General features: G+C 50.8%; 1 protein-coding gene across 8 annotated transcripts in view; it reads left to right on the top strand.

Annotated features, from left to right (window-relative positions):
- LTBP2 (latent transforming growth factor beta binding protein 2) overlaps positions 1-22,366 on the top strand; it is a 175,048-nt gene that overhangs the window by 149,767 nt on the left and 2,915 nt on the right. For 4 of the 8 annotated variants that reach the window (XM_090033683.1, XM_090033677.1, XM_090033684.1 and 1 more), the window contains 19 exons: positions 237-329; positions 1,509-1,634; positions 2,183-2,311; positions 3,978-4,097; positions 4,380-4,502; positions 5,478-5,603; positions 9,533-9,655; positions 9,960-10,085; positions 10,260-10,382; positions 10,757-10,888; positions 11,995-12,120; positions 12,818-12,961; positions 13,173-13,364; positions 13,519-13,602; positions 14,279-14,407; positions 14,724-14,864; positions 15,309-15,476; positions 16,280-16,555; positions 16,854-17,003. In XM_090033683.1, coding sequence (XP_089889809.1) covers positions 237-329; positions 1,509-1,634; positions 2,183-2,311; positions 3,978-4,097; positions 4,380-4,502; positions 5,478-5,603; positions 9,533-9,655; positions 9,960-10,085; positions 10,260-10,382; positions 10,757-10,888; positions 11,995-12,120; positions 12,818-12,961; positions 13,173-13,364; positions 13,519-13,602; positions 14,279-14,407; positions 14,724-14,864; positions 15,309-15,476; positions 16,280-16,555; positions 16,854-17,003 — 2,631 coding nt within the window. The remainder of the gene's footprint in view (positions 1-236; positions 330-1,508; positions 1,635-2,182; positions 2,312-3,977; positions 4,098-4,379; positions 4,503-5,477; positions 5,604-9,532; positions 9,656-9,959; positions 10,086-10,259; positions 10,383-10,756; positions 10,889-11,994; positions 12,121-12,817; positions 12,962-13,172; positions 13,365-13,518; positions 13,603-14,278; positions 14,408-14,723; positions 14,865-15,308; positions 15,477-16,279; positions 16,556-16,853; positions 17,004-22,366) is intronic. The other 4 variants (XM_090033682.1, XM_090033679.1, XM_090033681.1 and 1 more) reach the window with 4 other exon arrangements.

Genomic DNA, 22,366 nt, shown 5'->3' with positions numbered 1-22,366 from the left:
AGATTGTCTCATGATATCATTGTAGCAACCTGGATCTTGGCTGCAGAGCTGGGGCCTGACCCCAACACCTGCCCTTTCCCACCTGCTCTCTTCACATGGCCAGATCACACAGGCATGGGGACTCCTGGCTCTGGTTGACATTTGTTCCCATGCCTGACCACACACTTGTGCAATTTTACCTTTTGTTTTTAGCTGGTTTAAAATGAAAGTTTAAAAAAAATCTCTTTCATCTGTAGCAGAGGAAGCCTCCTCTCACCTTCCTGCCCAGCCAGGCCGTGATGCTGAAGGGGAGGACGCTGCCCAAAAGTTAACAGCAACACAGATTGCAGGTGCGTCAGCTAGAGCTGCCCTGCCTATAGCTCTCAGACCTGCTGCCACTGTCAGGTGCTAAGGATAAATATGACCTGAGCTCACTGTAGAAACGTCCCCCCTTCCCATACCCTGCAAGTGACATTGGCATGTCCAGCCGTGGAGGATTCCTTTGGAAGATCCAGATAGCTGCCCGGGGTGTGAGAGCGCTCCTGTCCAAAGAACAGATTGTTTGACTCTCAGCGCCCTCTCCCATCTGCATTCAGTTTGTCTAATGCAGGGTGGTGGTGACTCCCAGGGAAGGGGAATCACGCGGTCTCTATGGTGGCTTTGGCATCGTTCCTGCTGCAGCAAGAGTTGAGTCATCTGGATGTTGTAGTGGAAGGGGAAGTATGTGGCTCCCAGGGGAGGCTTGTTTACTTCATAGATAATAGCAGCTCTGTTGTTCCAGGGTTGCCTAAGTGTCTGGGAGTGCTGTCCCTGCCCCTCTGGAAGCACCTTTGGGAGAACCCCTGGCATAGTCACCTTGCTGTGGAATGTGCTTCCCTCAATAGCCTTTTGTTTGAGTGTGGGTTTGGCAATGGAACTGTCAAAGTGCTTGGGGAGAGAGTGAGGGGGTCTGTCTTTGCTGGCCTCCCCTTGTTCCTTGTCCCTCCTCCATTCACTGACCCCAGCTAGAGGCAGCAAAAATAGAAGCAGCTCACAAGTAGCCCTCGGGGCCTGCCATCAAATGAAGCCCCCCTTGAATGTGCTTGCCTTTTCTTTTCCCCTCTGGTTACAAGGCTGAACAGGGGAGGCTTATGCCTGCAGAAGCCTTACAAAGCTGGTGTTCTGTTTTTATCCTGGGTCTCTGAGGACTTCCCATATTCCATGGCTGGGGCTAGGGCTGGGGCTGGTGAAACTGGAGTCTGACGTTCTCAGCATCCTGCTTTCCCTCAGCTCAGCAGTGCTCATTAGGAAGAATCTGGGGGCACAGGAAAGCCATAGCCTTCCCCTAAGTCCATTCACAATGGCTGTCTTGAGGCACAGGAGAGAGACTAGGCACTGTTTTGGCTTCTGTCTGTGAAGTGGGGATGGTGCAGGTGGTTTGGCTGAGAGAGTTTTGTGTGCAGGGCTGTGGAAAAGGGAAAGTCTTGGGAGAGTGGGGAGCTGGGGCCCATGCCAGTCCCAGCACTGACCCTGCCCTGTCTCCATTTCAGATATCGATAGATGTGCTGCTGTCCCCAGAACATGTGGCCCAGGCACTTGTATAAACATACCAGTCGGATACACCTGCTTGTGTGACCCTGGCTACCGGCTACATCCCAGCCACCCCTACTGCATTGGTATGTTAGTGGCTCTGCTGTTTCTTGAGGGGAGAAGCCAGAGGGAAGGCATCACTCTAGAGTTCATCTCAGGAGGCAGAGAGCAAGTCGTACCTGGCCAGGCACAAGGGTGAGAGGCTGGGCAGTGCAAGCGCCAAGCTGACTCCTGGGTGTGGAGTCTTGCTGAGCCAGGGCCCTGCCAGAGGACTGCCAGACCACAGCCCAGCCTGCCAGAGTGGATCACACAGGGGGACTTGTCCTGGCCTGAGAACATTTTCTAGGACCTCCTTCCCCAGCTCTCCTATGTGGCAGAGGGTTGAAGGGTAGAACTTTTGCTCTCCTTCCAGTTGTGGGGATGCTTCCTTCAGAGTTGTGTAGCAGACCAAAGGGTCTTCCTAGTCCATGTGGTGCCCTGGCAGGTGTCAGCTAGCAGAAATTCTGAGTGGGCTGAGAAGAAGGGAACCCCAGGGCACCTGCTCACATCATGAGGACTGAAAGGGAGATGGCCCCAGGGATAGCTGTAGGAGTAGGGGAACTACTAGTGACACTGCCCTTTCCTCTGTACCCAGATGATGATGAGTGTTTGAGAGATCCCTGTGCAGGGAAGGGTCAGTGCATCAACAGCGTGGGCTCCTACTCCTGCCTCTGCTTCTCAGGCTACACTTCACTTGCCTCTCAGGACAGACAGACTTGTCAGGGTATGTTATGTGTCACCTGGCACTACCTACTGTCCATACCCCAGCTAGAGGGAGGGAAGGGGAGACTTTGCCTAAAAGCTTCATGTAACCTCCCTCAGTTTCATGTTTCCTGGGTAATGAGTCCTGTCTTCATATAATACATGCCAACATGCTCCTCCTTCCACCTGCCCTGAAAGGATCCTTCCCTCTGAGAGGAATGGGCACTGCATTCTCCTTGCTACCTTCTTCAGTTCTCCACAGGGCAGGGAGCTACACAAGCTGAGGGAATGTATCCAGAGTAGAAAGCCACATGTAGCCAAGCCTTTTCCTCCAAGGAACCTGGAGACTAATCTGGTCCCATGGGACAGGGATGTTGAACCTACTTTAACTCATCTGCTGCATTCCTCACCCTGTGTGCCAGGGTGGGAGGCCATTCTCCAGTTGCCCTTCTCCTGATAACAATGTAAGGGGCACAGGACCTCAACAAAATGTCCTCTCCTGTTCTTGTGGAGAATTCCTACTACTTTTCTGTGTTTGTGATTAGCAGGACCCTTTGCTGATTAAATAGGAAGCCCCTGTCTCAACTATCTGCAACCTGACATAACATGTAGAGATGAAGAACAGCAGCAGGGATGGGGGCTTAACCAAGGCAGGGCAAGGATGTGCATGACCTGGGCTTGGGGGACTCTGGCCATGCACCAATCCTGGCAGTGCTATTTCTTGTGGGTGGCATATCATGGCAGAAATTGACTCTGAGCAGGGATGTGAATAAGAGGAGGAGAGTATGCATACGGAGGGTTTGGGAGTGGAGTAGGGAGGCCCGAACTCTGTCAGACAGGCAGAGCCAAGAGTACACCCACCAGCTCAGCTCTAGCAGCTCTGGCCCAGCCCAGTTCACTGAATGGACACAATGCTGCACATTGACAGCTCAGGATGAGTGTGAGCAGCACAGCGTATGCTTGTGGGGGCAATGCATCAACATTCCCAGCTCCCACTGCAGTGAGTGTGATGAGGGCTATGTCCTGAGCCACAGAGGGCAGTGTGAAGGTGAGTGTGCTAACCTCCCTTCCCCCATGGGAGGAGCTTCTGCACTTGTACCAACCACCTCCCATCACCAGCAGTTCTAGGCAAAGGGAAAGGCCTTGCAAATTCTCACCCTGTTGAATCAGCCAGGCAGTTCCCCTGCCTCCACCTGTCCCCTCTGCCTGTGGGATGCCCCACCCTGGTATGGGAGAAGGGAACTCATTCTCCCCATATGTTCCCTTTGAGGCTTGGCCCTCAATGAATGTCCAGTTCAGTCACAAGGGGACTTGTCTTGAGCTAGAAAGTGAATGCCTTTTGATTCTGGAGAAGAACACAAGAATGCCATGCTGGGTCAAACCTATTTTGGACCCCGGATTGGCAAGTACATGGATCCCATAATGTGTGCATGGCTTTTTCCAGTGCATCATAGTCGCTCTGCTAAGCATCCCACCAAGGGTGGGACACAAGACAAACAAATTATAATGGGGCTCATGAAAACCCCAGGAAGCTCATCACACTGATGAGTCCTTCCTTAGGCATCACGGTCATTTCTTCTGGAGGTGAACTCTTGGGTCCAGCTGCAGAGGACACTTTCACTGGGCCTGTACTTTGCCTCTGTGTACACCTCTGTTCCAGGAACTGACAAAAGCATGTTTCCTTGCAGATGTTGATGAATGTGCTGACCCCAGAACCTGCCCCGCTGGGAAGTGTGTCAACACACTAGGCTCCTATGAGTGTCTCAGCTGTGCAGACGGATACCAGGCAGTGAATGGGAGATGCATTGGTAAGAAGCCAAGAGCTGCTTTCAGCAGGGGCCCAGTTCAGCTCCTGGAAGCTCCCTCTTGCACTGAGAGCCGTATGCCCTTCTGTGGTTCTAATGTGCCACTACCCTGGGGCCTGTAATAAGAGTATAGGTAGGTGCCATGAGTCTTTCCGTAGTGAGGCAAGAGTCTGTCCACTGAGCCCTTTCCTGGGTTGCACAGAGTAGCCCTGGGATTCTGTCCCAAGGGATTTCTGAGCACTGCAGCTCATGGTTTGACCCATTCCTCTCTGCTTTGTCATCCAGATGATGATGAGTGCCTCTCCAAGAAGACCTGTGCTCATGGACTGTGCATCAACCTTGATGGTTCCTTCAGGTGCTCTTGTTACCATGGCTATGAGGTGACAGCTGATGAGAAGAACTGCCAAGGTATTCAAGCCTGTCATGGAAATCCCTGGGCCTGATCTGACTCCTACTGGAGTCTGCAGTATTCCTTCCATGAAGTACAATGTCATTTACCTTGAGATGTTCCTGAGTATATCGTCCTGCTGCCAGTAACACCTCCTCAGTCCTCATAGCTAGGTTTTGAGATTCTCATTATTCCTCATTATTGATCTGTGCCCCTCAATGCAGGTGGAACTGTGAGAGCAAACCCTTTTTCCTCCCAAGCTCACAGACTCAATTCCTTCTCCTCTCCCTGTCCAGCTCTCACTCTGGGTTGTGGGTTTATGTAGATATCAATGAATGTGCAACCTGTAGCACCTGCCTCTCGGGACCCTGCATCAACACTGAGGGCTCCTTCTCCTGCATGGCCTGTGATGCTGGCTATGCCATGTCCAGAAATGGCAACACATGTGAAGGTATCTTCCAGGGCCTGATGAGTGGATTCCTCTGGTGGGGAAAGGGACCACACTTGCAGGCAATTGGTGGGGCCCAGGGCTAGAACCCTTCACCCTGTGTGGAACTCATGGCCAGATTGTGGCTGTAACCAGCCTCACTGAGGTTGGGTCTGTGGCTTTGTGTCTTCATCTCTCAGCAGTGACCTGTGCTGGAGTCAGCGCCTATATTTCTGAAGCAGCTCCAGTCCAGCTTCCTGTGACAAACCCCACTGAGACCCTCCATGGGGGAAAGGGTCTGCCTAGGAATCCTGGTTCAATTTTTCAGCTTGTGGGCTGTGCAGATCAGTGGGGAGCTAGAGAGAGCTTCAGGGAAAAGTGACCCCAGGACCAGATTGGCAGGGATTGGGCAGGGACTTCTATAGGGGTCTGAAGCTCTTGTGAGTTGCGGTGTGGACCTGGAGGATAGAATCAGCCCCTCCAGGCAGGGTTGGGCTCCAGTGGGGGAGCAGAGTGGGGACATCATCTCCTTCACCCCAGATGGAGCTCCAGCATGTTCTCTCCCCAGATATTGATGAGTGCACCTCACCTACTGCTTGTCCCTTGGGAATCTGCACCAACACAAATGGCTCCTTCACCTGCCAAGCCTGTGATTCTGGCTACACTCTCTCCTCCCACAGACGCGCCTGTGAAGGTAAATAGCCCCCACTGCACTCTGCCTTCTCCACTCCCACAAGCAATGTCTGCAGGTCAGGCAGGAGTGAATGTGCAGTAAGGTTTAGCCTCTGGCAGTCATGTCCCAGCTTGCACTCTCCTGTACTCTGTGTTGTCTCCTCAGGAATGAGTTACATCACCATCTCTGACCACACATTAGGTTAGTTTAGCCCTGTCCATCAGCAGTATACGAAGTTTAGTGCTGTGAGGAGTGACTTGAAGGTGCTGAAAGGAATGATCTTATCTGAGAAGGGCTGGTAGATCATGGGATTTTCAGATGATATTAACATGGGAGAAGCTGCAAGCCACACTGGGAGCTGAGTCACAAGAATAGGTCCAAAGACATTAGAATTTCTGGCAGGGAACAGCAGAGTGAGATTAATCTTAGAACACAGCTCATATGTCTGTAGAGAATTATCCCAACCCAGATCTCAATGGGCTGGAGAAACTTTGGAGTCAAGAATGGTAGACACAGGTGGCAGTGAACCAGGAATTTCTGACTCAGTGTGGAATCAAATAAGGCCAGGCTGGGACTAGAGGCCCTGAGGTACCATTTGGGAAAGATGGACTAGTCCTGCTCTGCTTTGCAGATCTCGTGAAAGCTGTTGTAGGCACCTTTTGGAAACAAATTGGAGAAAAGCAATCAAACTAATCAGGGGCTGCAGAGACTGACCAACAGGAGACAAGTAAAATGTGCAAAATAAGTCTAGTTTGGCTAAGCTGTAACTATGGAGTCAGGGAGACCTGTTCAGAGTGATCTCAATGTGCAAACACAGCTGAGAGTTTGAGGGTTACGAAGTAACTAGCTAAAAGTGCAATAAGCAAAAATATTAACCGAACCCCATGACACCCAGTGCAAAAGAGAAGGTAGGCCAAAGGACAATGAAGCAAAAAGGCCCCCCATTCAAAGTACAAAGCACTTCAGCTTTATAGAAGTTAAAAATAGGTTATGTTAGTCCCCTTGAAGTCAATAGGACTGCTTCTCTCCTACAATATTTTGCTAAGTTTGGGGTTACTCACATGCCTAAAGTTAAGCATCTGCTTAAGCATTTGCGGATTCAAGGCCAATAGTAATAATTATAAGGAATGGGGAAGAGAAAATACAGGCTCAGCCTCAGGCAAAATTCCCTGAACAAGGAGATCCATCAAACCCTAGAGGAATCTAAGAGCAGACCTTGTACAAAAGAACTTGAGCCTACCCTGGTAATTGTTAAACTTATCATTGTTAGTTGTTCCATTCCAAGCCTCTGTGGTAGCTTGGGTATGCTTAAAAAGAAAAGCATAGCTCAAAGGCTTTTGCTGTGTTATGGGCAAGTGACATGGGAGAGACCTGTTCTCACAGGAGTTTATATTAGCTACATTAAAAGTGTCAGAGAACTCCCTGCCCACCAACCTTTTACTGCCAGAGGCACCAGGAAGCGCCACATATCTGCAGTAATGTTGCCTTAGGAGTGGGTGACTGAAGGTTTAACTTGTTAGGCTGCTTGTTGTATCCTTTTACCCAGCCCCCAGTTGTATCAGCCTCTGAGAATGAATGAACAAGCCCCATACACATTATCTCAAATAGTAGTTCTGTATCTCCTGACACCTGAGACTGCGGCCTGCCATGAACACAAGCATGTGCTACACTACATCCACTACATCTGCCCTCTGTTCGTCCTTTGCACTGATATAAATGTTGCTTCCTAGACTCTGATGGTTAATAGTGGGTCTTAAACCTGTCCCTGAGACAGTACCTGTACTGGGTCTGCAGCAGAGAATTTGGAGGGGGGGTTGTGGTACAGGGAGAGAGGGATTCTAGGCAGAGGAAGACACATTTTGGTGGCAGGTCTTGCTTTTTGGTGCTGATTTGAAGCTGTTCAGAACTTTAGAAGTTGGAGCCCAGCCAGTGATGGATCAGCAGGCAGAGTGCTGTTGTGGTCAAAAGTGTGTGATAAAGATGCCTTGGAGATGAGCAGGGAATGAAAGTCTCACTCTCTAAAGCTGTAGCTTCTTAGGTGACTCTATAGTAGAGCCCATAAGAATCTTATGTTTATTGGTGATAAATGAAACTCTCACCTAGAGGCTCTCCTTTATCAGGTTTCTGGGGCAAATCTTAGTGGCAGGAGGTTTGCTGTGTTTGCTGGTTGTTTGTTGGGAGGAAGAAAGTGACTGACGACCTCTCTTTTTTCCTGTGGGTTAATGTCTGGATCTGTGGATCTGAGGCACTCAGTAAAAAATGAAGTAATTTGTCCATCCTCCTGTTGCGATAGAAAGGCTGCACACTCTGTTTCAGCTCTGGGCTAGTCACATGACATGACTGCCTCACACATGGGTCTTTCCCATTGTGCTGCTTCCCCTTGCTCACTGCTGGGCCAGCTGGGGAGGGACCACCAAGGAAATGTTATCAGATGTATGGTGCTGTTCAGGAGGAGATGGTCCACTGACAGAATATCCTGTCCCTCTCTCACCAGCCCCATGGGCTTGTCTCCTCTGGCATGTTCTGGTTGTATTTGAAGAAAGATAATGGTTTCATGGGAGTTCTGTCATAAATAACATAGGCCATGGATCACCTCTCAAGGGAAGCAGTAGGATCCCTAGTGCCTGGGACATTTGGAAATTGAATGTGGTATAGAATAATCATACCTTGAGGCATAAACAAATGGTGCCTGTTATAGGTCCAGTGCAGATGACACTGCAGATAGAAAGACCAGGCCCCTGCCTTGCCCTGAAGTGCTTTTAGTTTCACCATTGCCATCTCTCAGTTCTGTGAATGGGAGATGGATGGAGCTGCCAAGGTGGGGAATGACATTTGTGGCCTCTGCAGCCTGTGCGCTGGTTCTGGCAGGGGAGTCAGTCCTTCCCTCTGATTCATGCTCTTCCAAACAGTGCCATACCAGGCAGCCTGCAAGAGCAGCGGAAACAGAATTTCCCTTAGGGAGCCCAGGGTTTCACTCATCTGCTGGGCTGAATTAAGGAAGGGTGGGAGTGATGAAGGCTGAGAGATGACTTCTTCCCTTAGCCCTTTCTTGGCAGCACTTGAGGCAAATCACAGTTTCCAAAGAGGCAAATGAATGAGAAGGCCCTGTGTGACAGGCCTGGTGAATCCTTGACCTACAGCTGTGTCTCAGGAGTGGGCAGGGTTACACTCAGAAATCCAAGCCTGTTTCCTCTCTTATTTTCCTCCCTTTTCCCAGTTACCCTCTCTCTCCAGTCACCCTTCAAAATTTTCACTCCCTGGAGTTAACATTCTGCAGATCACTGCAGCCTATTAGCCTGTCACCCTTCACTTAGGACAGGACAGGTTTGGGGCCTTTGGTCTTTCATTATTGGCAAAACCCTTAGAGCATTGATGACCACTGAGGAAGGGCCAAGAAAGGTCAGTGGTGGGCTGGTAATGGGGAGCCAGTGGAGTCTGCAATTGAGAGAGGATTCAGGTACCTTCCAAGGAAGTGGAAGGGTGAGGCAGCTTAGGAAGTGGAAATGGATGTTGAGGAACTTCACCAACACACTCTCTTGTGCACCCTGCTCAGGAGCAGGAGTTTTGCTGGCAGCATACCCATGGCTGCTTCTCCTCATGCTTCTCTGCTCTCCTTCCAGGCTGAAGGACTGAGGTGCTCAGCACTGAATTGCACTGGGCATAGATCCAGGAGCCTGGGCTGTGGATTTGGTTGGCTTTGGATTCAGTCAGATCTGAGGTTGAGCACCAGAGTTCTGAGGGAGTGCTGGGTGGAAGATGCTGGGGTAGTTTCTTCTTCAAGGCACAGTAATCTGCCTCTTCCCTCTGCACTTTATGGTGGGTGCAGCCCCCAGCATGCTGTGCAGCTTTGCTACAAGGAAAGTCTCTGAACAGCAGGTGATTGTTACCTGCCTGGGTGAGCAGCTGACCTTGGCCCTGACTCTTAGTACTATGTCTCTCTGCCTGGCCAGACATTAATGAGTGTGAAGACCCCACAACCAGCTGCTTGGGAGGAGAGTGTCTGAACACTTTGGGCTCCTACACTTGCCTCTGCCAGCCTGGATTTGAGCTTATCAATGGCACCATTTGTGAAGGTATGAGCCTCATCAAGGCCTGCCCATTTCACTCCCCTTTAGGACCCTTCATAGCAAGAACTGGGTAGTCTCGCTGCTGCCCAGGTGGGAGGGATCCCAGCATTCTGGGTGCTGCCTCAGAGCATTAGCCAAACAAAAGGTCACTGTAGACATGGGAGAAATTTGGAGGGGCTTCCCTGTACCCATAGTGAAGCGGCTGGCCAGGGCTATAAGCCTTCCCAAGGCCTGCCCTGAATGGATTGGTTGGGGGGCTTCCTTGTTTGCCATACTCACCTGGTTGCATGATGCTCTGTTCCCTTTGCAGACATGAATGAGTGCCTGAGTAGCGGGATCTGCAGCCCCTATGGCCAGTGCCTGAACAGCCACGGATCTTACTTCTGTATCTGTGATCCTGGCTTCTCCAATGAAGCTGGGGGAGTCAACTGCCAAGGTGTGGGTCTAGGGACAAGGCAGTATGATGGGAAGGGCTTTGGACCCTGACTCTGCCTATCCCCAGCTCTCCTCATTCACTCTCTTCCCCTGACCATGGCCTGGCCAGTGGCACAGAGATCAGTGCACACCAGCCATGTAGGCTCCATGCTGACTCTTGATTCTTCCCTGCCAGATGTGGATGAATGTGCAGACAAGTCCAGGTGCCTGCAAGGCCAGTGCCTGAACACAGAAGGCTCTTACAGATGTTTGTGTGAAAGTGGCTTCAAGCACTCACAAGAAACTGATGACTGCATAGGTAAAAAGAGCTGAACTCTGGTGGATGTGAGGCTCCCACATGGATCACTGGGATACAAGTGGGGACTCTTTCCCAGTGCAGAGATGCCTTGGGAGGACCCGCATACCCCTTCACTGCTGTTCCAAGCTATGTTGTTTCTGCCACTCCACTTTGCCCTTGAAGGATCTCATTCAGCCTACCACCCCTGTATCATGATGGCAGAGGAAGCCCCAGGCCTCCAGTGGCCTTGTGCGGGGAGGGGTTATTTGTCCAAAGGCCCAGGGTGGGTTGAACTTGGTTGCCCCAGTGTTTTCCCCTGGGTTTGTGGGGTCCCATCCTGACCATCCTTTCCCTTTTTTCCTCCTTTTTCTGGACTCATCATCCCTGGGAGTCAGATGTGAATGAGTGTGATGAGTATGGGGAGTCTGTGTGTGGCACGTGGAGGTGCCAGAACACTCTGGGCTCATACCGCTGCATTGTGGGCTGCCAGCCTGGCTTCCACCGGACCCCGGAGGGCGACTGCATTGGTGCGTACAAGGCTGGAGGGGCTGCTTCAGGCTCACTGGGCTGCAGAGAGCTGCCCCCACCAAAAGCAGGGCGGACCCAACAGCCAGGTCTGCTGTTGGTGATGGGGAGGAGGAGGAAGCACTTGGCCAGCGCAAGGGTAGATAATGCCGAGTGCTTGTTTTCCTGGCTGCACTATCTGCTCATGTCTAGACGTTTCTCGTCCTGGCGTTTCATAACAGACGCTGTATTGTGCTGCTTTTCCTCTCCAGGAGAGTTCTAGGGAGGTTATGGCATACTCCAGGCCTAGGATCATGTTGCAATGCTGGAACCCCCCAAGAGGCAGCTGCCTGCTGGGGTGCCTGGCTGTGCCTCCCTCTCCTGGGGGTGGCTGGGTGGTAGGGGCTATGCTTGGCTGTAAAGTCTTGATGGCTCTGCTCTGTGCTGGATGCATGCAGCTCCCCCTGCTGAGCCCCAGGGGCTGAATTTAGAGCTCCTGACGCAGGGCAGCTTTGAAAGGGAAAACTGCCAGGGCTTAGTCATGCACTTAGAAAACGGCCCAAAAGCTCATAAGATTGTGCAGGGAAGTGGGGGTGGCCTGCATTAGCACCCTGGCTTAGTGCCCACCAAAACCAGCTCTTGGGAGGGCTGAGCTGCAATCATGCAGCTCCCTTACCCACAGCAAGGGTGGAGGAACTGGACCCTGAAGCAGCAGGGGAGGAATTTGAAGGCCCTTCCCTCTGCCCCTTGCTGGGATCTGCAAGGCCCCACCCCTGATACTTCCCAGCCTTAGGGCATCCTAGAGGGGTGCACTGTAGCTAGAGGCTGGTGAGGGGTCCAGCAAGTCCCCTGTCTAAGCCCAAGAAGCTACCATGCCAAGGGTGTGGGTGCTACTGGGCCATATTTCCCCTGAGTGTAGGCTCTGAGCATCCCTGAGCATGGTGCTGCATAGCTCAGTGTGTGGAACTGTGAGGGAGAAGATGTGTAGCAGTTGGGATCAGAGTGCATAGTCATTCTGCCTGTCTGTGGGCTCCTGTGCTCTTGGTGTTGCCTGCTCCTGAGGGGTTTAGGAGCATCCCGGGGGGTGAGGCAGGCTCTGTGCTGATCTCTGCCCTCCTGGCTGTTGCAGACATAGATGAGTGTGCCAACGAGACACTGTGTGGGAACCACGGCTTCTGCGAGAACTCAGATGGCTCCTTCCGTTGCCTCTGTGACCAGGGCTATGAGAATTCACCCTCAGGGCTCCTCTGTGTTGGTAAGAATTCCCAGGTGCCTCTGGCTTATGCCTTCATGCTACCTCCTGGGGCGTCTAGGTCCAAGCTCCCTCTGAACTGCATGGAGCAGGATCTCCACACCTCCTTCACGGTGGGGTGGCTGAGAGAAAGTTCAGCCTCCACCCCCAGTGCCCTTTTGCTCCCTTGTAGGGCTAGTCCCTTGAGCTCTCTGGCCGTGAAGCACATGTACAGGTGAACAGGCCTTTGATAAGGGGGCAAGTGGCTTCCAGATGCACCTCTATCTAGGGTGTGGGATCTTTTGCCATGCAGGTGGATGCAGGAGCAGATCAGAGACACTTACTTGGGGGTGGAAAATGGGTAAGAGAAGCACCTTGCACTGGGATAGGGAACAGGTGATGGTGGGTGGGTTTGTTTCTGTTGCTGTGTGGACCTGTTGGAGGGCAGTGCCAATTGTGTCCTGGGGGCCAGCACAGACTGAGTTCTCTTGCTCTGTGGCCAGACTTGGCTCAAATGGAGCTCCCAGCCATTCCATAGGGTAATCCTGCCTCATTGCCAGGGAGTTCTCTTGATGTTCAGGACTGCAGACCATCTGTGGGCTCCCTCCTGTCAGGGAAAGGCAGCCCCATAGGGACAAAGAGCAGCAGTGACACTTGGGGCATAGAGGCAGCCACAGCTCTGATGGATAAACCCTTATATCATCTGGGTCCTGTGTTGCAGATGTGAATGAGTGTGAGCTGATGGTAGCTGTGTGTGGGACTGCACTCTGTGAAAATGTGGAGGGGTCCTTTCTGTGCCTGTGTCCTAGCGACCATGAGGAGTATGACACGGAGGCAGGGTACTGCCGGCCACGGGCAGACACAGGTGAGATCTTGCTGGGGCAGGGGTAGAACACTGGCACAGCAGTGCCACCTGAGTTGGCATGAGTGAGATCTGGCTGGAGGGAGGGAGCAGGGTGCTGCCAGGATAGTACCTGCCATGGTGTGGTCTGGATGAGATCTCATTTGAGTATGTTCTGGGAGTAGGGTGATGTTGCTGAGGGCTCCAGAGCTTCACACATCTTCTCTGCCCCCAGGGGACCCAGAGATGCCCATGGCAACACTCAGCAGCAGCCTGGAACGTAAGGAGTGTTACTACCACATCAGTGATGTTCAACTGTGTGACAGTGTCCTGGCCAAGAACACCACCAAGGAGGAGTGCTGCTGCACCCTGGGGGCAGCCTGGGGTGACAACTGTGAGACCCTCCCCTGCCCCATACCAGGCACAGGTAGGGTTCTGGCCCCAGCACTCCCTTCCCCTTCCCTGAGCCAGGGCAAGCATTGTATTTGCTGCATCCCAACTGGTCAGAATAATGAGCTACCTGTTTGTTTTTCCTCCCTCTCTTCTTGGGTGTTTTGCCTTTTTCCCATCGTGCTGGCCAGTGGAGTACCGAGAGATCTGCCCTGCTGGGAAGGGCTATATCCCTGAAGGAAGAACTCTGCCATTTGGACACGTGAGTTACACAGGTACCAGATCCTTTTCCTCTCTTCTCTCCATCAGGGGCTGACTAGAATCATGGGGTATTGCACTGAGAAGTAACTTGTGGGGCCAACTATCTCACAGAGCTGGTGGTGGCAGAAAGAACATGAATCTCTATTAGCATCAAGACTGAACTGCCGCTTCCATTGGGAGCCCATTCTTTGGGTTGCTGCTAACTCTGACTCCCTCTGAACTGACACATGAGAAGTTTCAGCAGTCTCTGTTCAGCCCTTTGGGCTCCATGTGTTTCAGTAACTATACTGTGGTCTGCAAGGATTCAGCCCTCCTGCCTTCCAGTAGCAGAGCTGGATGCCACACTTGCAGCAGGGTTTAGAATGTGGTGTTAGCTCAGCCTCGCATTCTTTTGATCTACAACCTGGATTCCCAAACCAAGTAGAAACGTGACTACATATTTAACTGGTGTGTGCAAAGCAAAGAATTGCATGCACAGTGCTCACAGTGAACCCTGTGCCCATGCTGTCCATGGTGGGCTACTGTGTCCACAGCTGACTCCCCCTCTGGACATGCTGAACTGGCTTTTCACTGCCATAGCTTCTGCCTGCCCTGCAGGATGGAAGGCACTGGATTTCACCCTGCTGTGACTCCTGGGCATGCAATTTTGGAGAGTACTGAGGCAGCATCTCTCTGTGTCTCCCTCTGCAGATGCAGATGAATGTGAGATGTTTGGCCCTGAGATCTGCCGGAATGGGCGCTGTATGAACACAGTGCCTGATTACAAGTGCTTCTGCAGCTTGGGCTACCTCTATGACCCTGGACACCTCGAATGTGTTGGTGAGACAGCTCTTCCCAACCAGGCACACTCCCACCCCCCTGCCTGGGCCTGTGCTCTTCCACTCCTTCCTTATGTGACACTAGTGCCCTTGCTGGGTGGGAAGTGACAGGGTGAGTGCCCTTGTCATGTGAAGTTGGCAGGGCCTACACTGTTACAAGGAGTTATCATCTCTTGCCTTCATTGTGAGGAAGGAGGGTCTGAGATGATCCCTGGGTTCTTTGAATGAGAGCAAGAGAGCCTTCCCCTGGGACCCCTGCACTGTGGGAAGGAGCTTTCACTTCTGGTTTAACGGTTGCTCTGACTTTGTGGCTGCAGATCAGGATGAATGTGAGAATGAGATATCTTGTGTGAATGGTGAATGTCTGAACACGGACGGCTCCTACCACTGCTTCTGCAGCCACCCCCTCGTACTGGATATAACTGGCAACCGCTGTGTCAACCTGTCCAGTGTGGCAGGTGAGTATAAATATCAGGCAGGCCTGGTGCAGTGTGCCACTGTGGAGGTGTATGGAGGAAGTGGACATTGCTACCTCCACCTATGGCCCTACAGCTTGCCCCTTGGAGAGAAGAGCATTGCATATGAAGTGCAAAGGCCAACAGGAGCTCATAGGGAGCCTGCCTGTGCATGCAAAGATGCTTGGGGACTATGCTCAGTGCCAGACTCCAAGGAGATGTTGCCTGCAGAGTTCAATGCAGGGCACAGGGGTCACTGTATATGAAGCATGTGGTGGGAGGATAGTACTTTGGGTGGGACTTTGGGTGCAGTGGACCAGGAACAAGTACTAGGTGCAGGCTGGAACCCAGGATTTGGGCCACAGTGTCTTCCTACAAGCTATAAGAACTCAAAGTGTGGTGCCCACCTAGAGGGCCTGTGGCACCCTTTGTTCATGTAATTAACAGGAGAGCTGGACGAATTTGGAGTCCACTTGGATATCTGCTGGCAGAGGGTCTCTGGCTACATGTGCAATGAGCCACTGGAAGGGCGACACACCACCTACACTGAGTGCTGCTGTGGCTATGGTGAGGCCTGGAGCCAGGACTGTGCACTGTGCCCTGACAGGGCCTCAGGTGAGAATGCACAGCCAGTGGAGGGGACAGGCTGGCTTAGAGGGTAATAGGGCCTCTGACTTCCTAACACCAGCTAGTCAAACCCAGCTGTGGTTAGCACACATGACTAGGAGTTGCCTAGCTGTTCCTAGTGGATAGCTGTCCATGTCATAAATACCAGTCCAACAGCTGTCAACAAGTGGCCATCTCACTGGCTGCCAAGGAGTAGGTGGGCCATCAGGATTGACTTCCCTCCCCCTGGGGCTCCCCTGGGGTCAGAGCTGAACTGCGTTGGTGAAGATGGGGGATGAAATCTTTGTTTTATCATGTCTGAACAAGTGGCATGGAGACATCTGTCACTGCACTGAGACATCAGGGCCAGTACAGGCTCTGAAAGGAGAATGCCCTTGCTCGGTCACCCTTTGACTCCCTGTAGCATTAGGTGCACTGGAGTTCCCTCTGTGAATTGGTGAGGGCAAGTCCTGTTAGCTCCTGGGACCTGGCCCAGCCCCAGTCCAGGGAGCTCTTGTGGCAGGTAGCCAGTCATTGGTCTGAGCCTGGGTTCTGCATACCTTGCAAATCCCATCATAATTCCAAAGCCCCTGGGACAAGAAATGAAGAGAGCTGGGCATAAGAAAGTCATTTGTTTTTTAGAGAGCCTTTTGCTATTGAATACTGCCAGGTCCTGTCCTGCCTTCTCTGCCCAGCCCCACCCTCTCCTGTGCTCAGGCACCCACTTTCCAGTCTCAGTGCATCCCCAGTCATTCCCTCTCCTTTTGTGCCATGGTGACCAACTTGCCCTTTCCCTCCCTCTTCACTTCCAGAGGACTTTGCTTTTCTGTGTCATGGGGACAGGCAAGAAACTGAGAGTGAGGCAGGACTCCGAGAAAGACCCGGCTACGAGTATGGACCAGGCATAGAGGACCCTCATTTTGGACTTTCTAGCCCGGACTTAGGGTCCTTTTACAATTACATTGGTCCTGAGTACAGAGCTCCTGACACTGGCCTCCCCCAAAGAGAGCCAAGCAGCGATTTTCAGGACCATGTACCTCAGCTCCATCCAGAACAGCCCCCACCCCGCTACCTGCCTGGGCAAACAGGTGAGTACTGGCAAAGACAGGGAGATGTCCTACAATATAGCCTGTGTCTGGAGGGAGTTCCTGGCAGCTTCTTCCTCACCCAAAGTGTTCTTGAGTCAGACTGTACCACTCTCTTAATGCCAGTCTGAGTAGCACTCCATCCACCTTCTCCAGATCAGTGTCCTTCTCATCTACTGCCCGTGGCCCCATGGCACATTACCCTCCCCCCTCTTGATCTGCTCTGGCATTGCCCTTTTTGGCAGACAGCCCCTTTCCAGAGTGTGTACCCCTCAGGCTGACTTCCTCTCTGTATTTCCAGAGTATTATAACAGCTTTGAGGGGCTCCAGGCAGAGGAGTGTGGGATCCTGAATGGCTGTGACAATGGGCGCTGCGTGCGTGTGCGTGAGGGCTACACCTGTGACTGCTTTGACGGCTTCCAGTTGGACATGACCCGCATGGCTTGTGTGGGTAAGCAGCCTCAGAAGGCAAGAGGGACTAGACTATAGGAAGGATTGCTGGTGCCATGCTGCTGGCCTTTCTTAGTTGCTGTGGTACTGATTTTGAGCAGTGTGGAGCTCCTGCAATGCCCATCCACTTCAGCAGGAGGTGCAGGGTGCTTAGCACGATTGGGTTTAACAAGGCTGTGCCATTCGTTAAGTACTGCTACCCTCTAGGGGAGTTACTGTGGAATGGCAGTTGTCAGAGAACATCAAATGGAAGAGAGACCTCAAGAAATCCTTTAATCCAGCAATTCTCAACCAAGGTGCTGCAGCACCCTAGGGTGCTGTGAGGTTATTTTAAGGGTGCTGCACAATATGAACACTGTTAGGTATACAAACACTAAACACACGATTCACAAGATAAACCTAGATATTTCAAGTAGGAATCCAGAGTGTCAAAACCATTCTGACCTGCTGTGGTCTTAGTTCCTTGCAACAAGAGAATTGCTCTATTGTATTTCCATAGTAAAAAATGAGTGAAAGCAAAGAGCTAGAATTTGCCAAGGGGTTCCTTGACTCTAAAAAGGTTGAGAAGCTGTACTCTAATGTCTAATACCTCTTCTTGTACTGAGGCAGGATCAAGCATACATAGATCATGCCTGACAGGTGTTCTCTAACCTGTTCCCAGTGATGAAGATTCCATCATAGGAAGCATAGGCAGCTTTTCCAGTACTTTGCAACCTTAAAGTTAAGAACATTTTCCTTGATATCTAATGTGAATCTCCTTTGCTGCAAATTAAGACAATTACTTCTTGTTCTATCCCCAGTGGACATGGATAACTATCATTTTTATAACAAGCTTTTACATATTGGAAGACAATTGTCTTGCCTTGTTCATAGTCGTCTTTTTTCTAGATTAAATAAACCCATTTCCTTTAACCTTTCCTTATATATCATATTTTCTAAAGCTGTTATCACTTTTGTTACTCCCTTCTGGATTCTTTCCAGTTTGCCTACATCACTCTTAGAGTGTGAAGTGCTCTTAGAGTGTAGAGTACCAGCACCAATCTTGAGCAGAGCAGAATCATTCCCGTCTAGGTCTCACCGCATTCCTGTTGACATGTCCCAGAATTGGTTCTGCCATTTTTGTAAGTGTCACATGTCAGTTTTTCCATTTGTGAACCACTATATCCACCAGATTCTTTTTGACAATATTACTCTGTAGCCAGCTATTCCTTATCGTGTATGCATGTCTTCAATTTCTTCTATGTATAAGACTTTGCACTTGACTTCATTGTATTCCATCTTGTAGATTCTGGACCAGTTCTCTAATTTAACAAGATCATTTTGAATTGTGATCCTACCCTTCAGAGGCTTGCAATCCCTGTCAACTTGGTGTCATCTGCAAATTTTATAAGTACCCTGTTACTGCAAATCATTAATGTTGCATAGAACAGGGGCACCACTTGAAATGACCTTTGTTTGACAGAGAATTATTGAAATCTACTCTTTTAGCGAAGTATTTCAACTGATTGCGATCCTTGTGGTGATTTCATCTAAACCACATTTCCTTAGTTTGCTTATGAGTAAGACAGCATCAAAACCCTTATTAAGCTATATTGCTACTACTTCCTCCTTATCCACCAGGCCAGTTGGCCTGTCAAAGAAGGAAACTATATTAGTTTGACACACATTTAGAACAAATCCATGTTGGCTGTTTTGTATCCCTTTGTCCTCTAGGTGCTTACAAATGATCATGTAATAATTGATCGGGACATCTTTCTGAGCATTTCATTTACTCAGGTAACTGAGGTCTGTCATCCCCCAGATCACCTGACTTCCCCTGTCCATATTTCTCCAGAATTGCTTTGGAAAATTTTTCAAATGCTCTAGAGTGAATTTCATCAAGCTTTGCCAACTTGAATAACCCTAACTCCTCTAAAAACTTTTTAACACATTCTTTCCTTCTTCTGGCCTTTGCTACTATACACTTATTTAAATTAATATTAGGAAATATCTGGTCACAATTAATCTGTTTTTTAAAAAACTGGAGCAAAAAAGTCATTGACTGTATATATTAAGGAGGAATACACATCCTCATCAAGTAGCACAGGGTCAGAGGAGGGGCACACTGAAGTGCTCTGGGTTAGAATACAAGGCAGTCGAGGGGAAAGAGACTTAACAGTGGGGGTCTACTACAGACCTCCCAACCAAGGGGAAGAGCTAGACCAGGAATTCTTAAGTCAGCTCATGGAGGTGGTTAGGTCAAAGGTCGTGGTCATCATGGGTGACCTGAACTTTCCAGACATCTGCTGGGAAGAGCAGTCAGCCAGGTCTGACCGCTCACATAGGTTCCTAGCCAAAATACAGGACCTCCATCTAACCCAGGAGGTGCACAGCCCCACTAGGGGAGACGCCTTGTTGAACCTAGTGCTGGCCACGGGTGACAACCTGGTGAGGGGGCTGCGGGTGCTCGACCACCTGGGTGACAGTAATCATCACCTGCTGGAATTCATCATCCAGCGCAACGTGGCAAAGGCCTGCAGCAAGGCAGCAGCCCTAGATTTCAGGAGGGTGGACTTCAATGAGCTAAGGAGAATAGTTGGGGAAGCACTGAGGTCCCGGATGGGAGGGGAGTCAGGTGTCCAAGAAGAGTGATCATCCCTTAAGGAGACGATCCTCCAAGCCCAAAGGGAGATAATCCCAACGCGGATCAAAGGGAGCAGGAGGGCATAAAAGCCCCCATGGCTCACCAAAAGTATCTGGGAATGTCTTCTAGGTAAAAGGGAGGCCTACACCCAATGGGAGGGAGGGGCCATCACCAGGGATGACTATACTGCAGTTTCTCAGGGATGCTGGGGGTCAGTCAGGAAGGCTAAGGTAGAGATGGGACTGGGACTAGCTTCCCGGATCAAGGACAACAAGAAGTCCTTTTTTAAATACATAGGGGGCAAAAAAGAAGGTACTGGGTAACGTGGGGCCCCTGCAGGACACACTAGGAAATTTGGTCTTCACACCAGACAACAAAGCTAACCTATTTAATGACTTCTTTGCCTCCATTTTCCTGAGCAGGGACCAGATTAGCCCCCCCACAAAGCCCCCCTTGGGCCCCAGGGGAGGCGCACCTAGGCCATGGGTCAGGGAGGATCTAGTCAGGGAACTTCTGGAGGGACTGGATGTATTTAAATCAGCTGGTCTGAATGATCTCCACCCCAGAGTGCTGAGGGAATTAGCTGAGGTCATTGCAGGACCCCTGGCACAGCTTTACGAGCACTCATGGTGCCAGAGGACTGGAAGAGGGCCAATGTGGTTCCCATCTTCAAAAAGGGGAAGGAGGAGGACCCGGGGAACTATAGGCCAGTTAGTCTTACCTCGATCCTGGGTAAGCTTTTTGAGAGAATTATTCTAGCACATGTCTACGAGGGGCCAGCAGGGGAGATTATGCTTAGGGGCAACCAACACGGGTTCATTAGAGGCAGGTCCTGTCAGACCAACCTGGTGGTCTTCTACGACCAGGTCACCAACTCCTTAGATGCAGGGGTAGCAGTGGACATAGTCTTTCTGGACTTTTGGAAGGCCTTTGACACTGTCTCTCACCCCGTTCTCATTAAGAAACTGAGGGACTGTGGTGTCGATATCTACAGTCAAATGGGTCGCCAGCTGGCTGGAGGGTCGCGCCCAGAGAGCAGTAGTGGATGGGTCATTTTCGACCTGGAGGGATGTGGGCAGTGGGGTTCAGCAGGGCTCGGTCCTTGGGCCCGCACTGTTCAACAACTTCATCAGTGACTTGGATGAGGGGGTAAAAAGCCCCCTGTTCAAATTTGCTGATGACACTAGGATGTGGGGGGATGTGGGCACACTAGAAGGGAGGAATAGGCTGCAATTGGACCTAGACAGGTTACAGGGGCGGGCAGAGGAGAATAGGATGGGATTCAACACTGACAAGTGCAAAGTGCTGCACCTGGGGAGGAAGAACCAACACCATAATTACAGGTTGGGGAACTCCCTTCTCGTCAGTGCAGAGGCAGAAAAGGCTCTTGGAGTTGACTCCAAGATGAACATGGGCCTGCAGTGTGGGGATGCAGTCAGGAAGGCCAACTGCACCTTGTCATGCATCCACAGATGCATCTCAAGCAGGTCTAAGGAGGTGATCCTCCCCCTCTATGCGGCACTGGTCAGGCCGAAGCTGGAGTACTGTGTCCAGTTCTGGGTGCCGCACTTCAAGAGGGATGTGGACAACATGGAGAGGGTCCAGAGGAGGGCCACTCACATGATCAGGGGGCAGCAGGGCAGGCCTTATGAGGAGAGGCTATGGGACCTGAACCTGTTCAGCCTCCACAAGAGAAGGCTGAGGGAGGATCTAGTGGCCTGTTACAACTAGTCAGAGGGGACCAGCAGGCATTGGGGAAGTCCCTGTTCCGCGGAGCACTACCAGGAGTAACTAGAAATAATGGTCACAAGATGGCAGAGGGTAAATTCAGATTAGACATCAGGAGGCACTAGGATCACGGTCAGGGCGGCTAGGATCTGGAACCAACTTTCAAGCGAAGTGGTGCTGGCTCCTACTCTGGGGGTGTTTAAGAGGAGGCTAGACAATCACCTTGCTGGGGTCGTTTGACCCCAGTACTCTTTCCTGCCATGGAAGGGGGTCGGACTTGATGATCGTCTCAGGCCCCTTCCGACCCTAACTATGAAACTATCTCCACCTTCTCTGTGTCATCTGCTATTTGTTCTCTTTCTCCATTTACTAATAGTACTTAGTCTGCCTCTCATTTCTAATGTACTTGTGGAAACTTTTCATGTTGCTTTTCCTGTATAATTTGCTAATTATAACTCATTTTATGTCTTAGCCATGAATTTTTATCTCTGGATGATTGTGCATTTCCTCTATTACCATTTTGGACAAGTCCATGTTTCCACTCTTTGTATTAATATTTTTGAGTTTTCAGGCCCATAAGGAGCTCCTGGTGTAGCTATATTTGCTTCTTATTAGGCTTTCTGGCTTTCCTTCACAACAGGATAGTTAGCCATTGCATTCTTAATATAGTCACTTTCAGTGACTTGCGGCTCTCATGCACTCACTCATAAAAGCATAGGAACTGCCATGCTGGGTCAGATTACAGGACCATGTAGCCCAGTATCCTGTTTCTCACAGTGAGAGAGGGAAGATGCTAAGAGGAAGGGAATTTTAGCAGGGTATATCCAGAATGATCCTGCCCCCTTAAAACTTATAGCATTCAGAGACCTTAAAAGTCCCAATTTTGAGGTGCATCCTTCATTGTCCTGTTTAAGCCTACTGATGGACTTATCTTCTGTGAATTTGTCCAGTCCCTTTTTGGACCTGGTTAAATTACCAGCCTCAAATTATCATTTCTTTACCCTGCCAGTTAT

This window comes from Crocodylus siamensis, chromosome 2, assembly GCF_052110815.1.
Source record: "Crocodylus siamensis isolate JL-2025a chromosome 2, ASM5211081v1, whole genome shotgun sequence".
Classification (NCBI taxonomy): domain Eukaryota; kingdom Metazoa; phylum Chordata; order Crocodylia; family Crocodylidae; genus Crocodylus; species Crocodylus siamensis.
The sequence above is the reverse complement of the archived record's forward strand: the minus strand, read 5'-3'. Positions and strand labels throughout refer to the sequence as shown.